The sequence below is a fragment of the Symphalangus syndactylus genome, chromosome 12, assembly GCF_028878055.3.
Source record: "Symphalangus syndactylus isolate Jambi chromosome 12, NHGRI_mSymSyn1-v2.1_pri, whole genome shotgun sequence".
Lineage (NCBI taxonomy): Eukaryota > Metazoa > Chordata > Mammalia > Primates > Hylobatidae > Symphalangus > Symphalangus syndactylus.
Window position 1 is genome coordinate 137,396,363 of NC_072441.2, and position 5,862 is coordinate 137,402,224.

Below are 5,862 nucleotides of genomic sequence, written 5' to 3' on the forward strand. Positions count from 1 at the left end.
GGCAGATTACTTGAGGTCAGGTGTTCAAGACCAGCCTGGCCAACATGGTGAAACCCTGTCTGTACTAACAATGCAAAAATTAGCAAGGCGTGGTGGTGCACACCTGTAATCCCAGCTACTTGGGAGGCTGAGGCAGTAGGATCACTTGAACCCAGGAGGTGGAGGTTGCAGTGAGAAGAGATCCTGCCACTGTATTCCAGACTGGGTGACAGAGCGAGACTCTGACTCAAAAAAAAAAAAAAGTTATGACTCCACTGTATTATAATTCCCTGATCTGAAATTACTTTTCCATCCAGTCAAACTGAATGCTCCTGAAGCACTCAGGAAAGATTCCTAGGGATTATCACAATGCTTAGCATAGAGTAGGTATCAGTAAAAGTTGGATAAAATCAGTCTCCTTTATGTCACTCTGTATCTACTCCCACCCTTGCCCACTTTTGAGTAATTAATGCAGGAGACCCCTGGACTGCATGTATACCTTTAGGCCAAAGACAAGCACAGGGGTCAGCCTACCTCTAAAGGACAGTCCACTGCAGGGCCCTCAAACAGCACTTTCTTACTTTTTATTATATTTAGTCTAACCTCGTCAGCATGGACCTCAAGGCCATGTACCTGACCACCCTCCCTTCTCTTCCTACAGCCTTAGATTCCAGCCCAGCTATCCTCTCCCATCTATGGCAGCTTATGGTCTCCAGCCTGCTGAGTGTACACCACAATCCTAGAGACATTTTTAACTACCACTATACCCCACCATCCATACAAGTAGAAGCTCAGCCCTACTAAATAGGGAGCCAATCTTTGCAGGGTAATTTCAATAGAGTTCTCTATCTTTATTGATACACCACTGCACACATGAAGGAAACAGTGCTTTCCTGGAAAGGATTGGAGTCCATCACATTTCAAATGGGGAAGTAAACCCTGATGTGGGCAAGGGACTCTGGCAGTCAGAGCAGCTGCAGTATGGCTCAGAGGAGGAATCCCTTTTCGTGGCAGGTTTTTGAGCAATGATTATCCCCTCTAGTTTCTTCATTTTGTTTTCCACTGTCTGAAGTTTTTTCAAAATTTTCTCTTGCAGACCCAAGGACAGGAAAAGATTATTATTGTCTTGAACTTGGAGACCACTTCCTTCTGGGTTGGCTAGCAAAGCCTGAAAAATATCTGAGCCCTTCTTGTAAAGTTTGTAGAGTGTGATTACAAACAACAATGTTTTCTAAAATGGAACAACAGAAGTTGAGTGTTAGTTGCTACAGTTTACTATCTATAAGAGAAAAACAAAACAAAAACTTAATAGTAACAATAATTCCTCATTCCAATAACAAGTCTCCCATTTAGCAAAAATTTTTTGTTTGTTTGTTTTTGTTTTTTTTGGAGATGGAGTCTCACTCTGTCGCCCAGGCTGGAGTGCAGTGGCGCCATCTCAGCTCACTGCAAGCTCCGCCTCCCAGGTTCACGCCATTCTCCTGCCTCAGCCTCCTGAGTAGTTGGGACTACAGGCGACCACCACCATGCCCGGCTAATTTTTTGTATTTTTAGTAGAGACGAGGTTTCACCGTGTTAGCCAGGATGTTCTCGATTTCCTGACCTCGTGATCCGCCTGTCTTGGCCTCCCAAAGTGCTGGGATTACAGGCATGAGCCACCGTGCCCGGCCTTAGCAAAATATTTTCACACCTATTTCATCTTTTGATTTTCACTGCAAACTGGAGAGGTAGGCAGGTCAGGCAGGATTATTATTTGCATTTCATCAAGATTGTAATAATAGATAACTATTTTCTGAATGTCTGGAAGTTACTTTGCCTCTGCATGACCTATTTATGCAGAAAAAACACAACTGGATAACTATATACCTTCCAGGTTGAACTCTGTCATTGTCCAAGGTTATAGATTGGAAGTGGCAGAGCCAGGACAGGAATCCAGAAATTCACAATTCCAAGTACACTTTAGGACATAGTAGTCTGAAAAACTGGATTTCTTGGTCATGGAAAAGGTTTTTAAAATATACAAGGAGAGATCTGGGTACAATGGCACACACATATAGTCCCAGCTACTAGGGAGGTTAAGGTGGGAAGATCACTTGAGCCCAGGAGTAGTGTGCTATGATGGCACCTGTGAATGGCTACTGCACTTCAGCCTGGGCAACATAGCCAGACCCTGTCTCTTAAAAAATTAATATATATATATTTTTTTATTTATATAAAATAAATTATAGGTGTGGACCACTGCATCCAGCACTTTGAGAGGCTCAGATGGGAGGACTGCTTGAGGCCAGGAGTTAAAGACCAGCCTGAGCAACATAGCGAACGTAGCGAGACCCTGTCTCTACAAAAAAATTTTGAAAATTAGCCAAGCCTGGTGGTGCATGCCTATGCTTCCAACTGCTCAGGAGGCTGAGGCAGGAGGATCACCTGAGACCAGGAGTTTGAGGCTGCAGTGAGCTATGATGACACCACTGCACTCCAGCCTGGGCAACAGAGCAAGACACTGTCTCTAAAACATTAAAAAATAAATAAATAAATAAAAATAAAGCATATGGTGGGCACGGTGGCTCATGCCTGTAATCCCAGCACTTTGGGAGGCCGAGGTGGGCGGATCACCTGAGGTCAGGAGTTCGAGACCAGCCTGGCCAACATGGTGAAACGCCGTCTCTACTTAAAATACAAAAAATTAGCTGGGCGTGGTGGTATGCGCCTGTAATCCCAGCTACTCAGGAGGGTGAGGCAGGAGAATTGCTTGAACCTGGGAGGCAGAGGTTGCAGTGAGCCAAAATCATGCCATTGCACTCCAGACTGGGGGACAAGAGCAAGACTTCATCTCAAAATAAATAAATAAATAAATAATAAAAGCATATGTACAGTAAGACAGATTCTTGCTAGGATAAGAAAAAAAATCATCTTGTTCCTTATTATAACAACTAGCACCACTTTTTTTTTTTTTTGAGACAGAGTCTGGCTCTGTCGCCCAGGCTGGAATGCAGTGGCGTGATCTTGGCTCACTGCAAGTTCCGCCTCCCGGGTTCAAGCAATTCTTCTGCCTCAGCCTTCTGAGTAACTGGGACTACAGGCACATGCCACCACCACACCCAACTAATTTTTGTATTTTAAGTAGAGATGGGGTTTCACCGTAGCACCGCTTATTGAATATATGTGCTAAGATTTATACATATAATATCTCCTTTAATCCTCACAATACACATATATATGTGCGTGCGTGTACACACACACACACACACACACATTCCTGTTCAAGATTTAGGTCAGTTGGTTTACATTAAATGAGATTTTGGAGAAGAACTGAATTTCAAATCCTAAAAATCCAGTTCAAACTCCAATTTTGTCAGCTCTTACAAACTATGTGAACTTGGGTGGGTGATAATCCAGTTCTCTCATCTACAAAATGGAGCAAATAATCTCTGCCCTGACTACTATGCAGGAGTGTGATGGTTTAAAATAGAAAGGACCTGTGACCATGATTACTAAACAATAGTGACATATGAAAATAAGTGAATGCTAAAAAATGATCCAGTAACAACTTCTCTCTGCATTTATCAAGGAAACTTGTCACTCTAAGAAAGCCGTTTTAAAAGTCTGTCACCTTAAGTTTCCGCTGAACCTCAGTGCACCTCAGTTTCTTCACTTGTCATGTGAAAATAACCTCCATCCATTTCATGGAATTTTTGAGATTCTCAAAGCATTCGATTGTATTGTATGTCAACTATTATTATTGGTGACTACACAGAAGTATGTAAAATCCTGTCTCTCACAATCCCAGCCAGTTAAATTCCTACTCCCCAAAGAGCTCCTATATACTTATGGAGCCTTATTTTGTTAAAACACAATAATGAACACATTGTGATGACTTAATACATATGCCTCCTTATCAGTTACAGAACAATGGCATAGTAAGAAAGGCCATACTCGTGATCCTAGCTATACTTTCGTGCCTATTCTATAAACACAGTAGCACTCAAAGATGAATAAGTGATCAAAAATTTTTGAGGGTAAGGCTGTCTTTTCAGGTTACCAACATGTTTGGTCTATTTTATTATAGAAGACAAGCCAAAGACCATTGTGAGAAAGAACATTTTTATGCCCAAAGCCTAATTGATGGAGATTTTCAAGGATAACCTAGTTTCTGCCAACTTAAGAGACAAAGGTTCGCCTTTGCACATCTGCATGATTTTAAAACTGGTGGCAGCAATATGGGAAAGAACTAATCAAATTTCAATTTATAACTATATAAATGTTTGTAACAAAAGAGTATAACCTGAATTGACTGAATACTTCGTTTCCATAAGGCATATATTCCTATTCCCAATAAAATCAAGAAAGAAATCCTCAAGATGATTTGCACAGCCGGAGCAAGATTATCTAATAGTCCCAAACTTGTTTGCTGAGGTGCACTAATCTCTCCCAAAAAAGTTGCTTGTATCCAATTCCATACTGTGCTCAGAGAGAGAGACTCTAAGAGGTTGTCCCAGCTAGAAGATGAAGACGTTGACATTTTAATAAGCAGCAGCTCCAGGAACTACATGTGCAGAAGCTTCAGGAATCTAAATATGAGTTAGGGGGAGTGGTCTGGGGGCCTAGGTGTTCCAGAGCCGTTGTGAGCTGTGCTTTGTGATGTCACTGTTCCAAAGGTCAGCTTGCTTCCCACTCACCCAACCAATGAATCTTACTCAAAACCAACCAGGCACCGGCCTGGGTTTTCAGTTCATTCATATTGCTTTATCTGATCTTTGGCTAGTTCTGGCTCTAGCATAGTGCTGTCCAGTACAACTTTTTGCAATAATGAAAATGTCCTTTATCTGCCATGTCCAATATGGTAACCACTAGTTACCTGAAATGTGAATAGTGCAGCAGAGACTGAATTTTACATTTTAACTAAATTTGGCTGGGCATGGTGGCTCACACCTGTAATCCCAGCATTTTGGGAGGCCGAGGCAGGTGGATCACTTGAGCCCAGGAGTTCGAGACCAGCCTGGCCAACATGGTGAAATCCTGTCTCTACTAAAAATACAAAAATTAGCCTGACGTGCTGGTGCACACCTGTAGTCCCAGCTACTTAGGAGGCTGAAGCAGGAGAATCACTTGAACCTGGGAGGCAGAGGTTTCAGTGAGCTGATGTTGTGCTCCAGCCTTGGTGACAGAAAGAGACTCCGTCTAAAAAAACAAAAATGTTAAATAGCCACATGTGGCTAGTGGCTTCTCTCTAGGTTAGTGTAGATCTACATTTCCAACAATTCAAATGGACAGCAGCTGTTGCAGCTGTTTTCACATAATAAAAAAAAAAAAAACTGAGGTGTATTGACGTTGAATGGAAATGTGAGGAGATAGGATTTTTTATTTTTATTTTTTTGAGCTGGCATGTCACTCTGTTGCCCAGGCTGGAGTGCAGTGGCACAATCTCAGCTCACTGCAACCTATGCCTCCTAGGTTCAAGCGATTCTCCTGCCTCAGCCTCCTGAGTAGCTGGGATTACAGGCGCCCGCCACCACGCCTGGCTAATTTTTTGTATTTTTAGTAGAGATGGGGTTTCACCATGTTGGCCAGGCTGGTCTAGAACTCCTGAACTCAAGTGAACCACCTGCCTTGGCCTCTCAAAGTGCAGGGATTACAGGCATGAGCCACCACACCCAGCAAGGAGATAGGATATAAACTGGGTTTTTTTTTTTTTTTTTTTTTTGAGACGGGGTTTCGATCTCGCCCTGTCACCCAGGCTGGAGTGCAGTGGTGCAATGTTGGCTCACTGCAACCTCTGCCTCCGGGGTTCAAGTGATTCTCCTGGCTCAGCCTCCTGAGTAACTGGGATTATATGCATGTGCCACCACGCCCGGCTAATTTTTTATTTTTAGCAGAGACAGGGCT

At 42.8% G+C, this 5,862-nt stretch overlaps 1 protein-coding gene across 1 annotated transcript; it reads right to left on the reverse strand.

Annotated features, from left to right (window-relative positions):
- Positions 1-806: 806 nt before the first annotated feature.
- On the reverse strand, positions 807-4,563 carry TMCO2 (transmembrane and coiled-coil domains 2). The gene is made up of 2 exons (XM_055255085.2): positions 4,262-4,563; positions 807-1,210 (listed from the first exon to the last, which is right to left on the reverse strand). The coding sequence occupies exons 1-2, from the start codon at positions 4,496-4,498 to the stop codon at positions 893-895; spliced, it is 555 nt and encodes a 184-aa protein (XP_055111060.1). The 5' UTR covers positions 4,499-4,563; the 3' UTR covers positions 807-892.
- Positions 4,564-5,862: the final 1,299 nt, after the last annotated feature.

What these genes read in the sequence shown, in the direction of transcription:
- TMCO2 (XM_055255085.2), bottom strand. Translation starts at nt 4,498, where the DNA reads ATGTCAACGTCTTCATCTTCTAGCTGGGACAACCTCTTAGAGTCTCTC. An exon ending in GAAGTATTCAGTCAATTCAG is followed by an intron (nt 1,211 to 4,261) that starts GTTATACTCTTT and finishes GTTCCATTTTAG; the next exon opens with AAAACATTGTTGTTTGTAAT.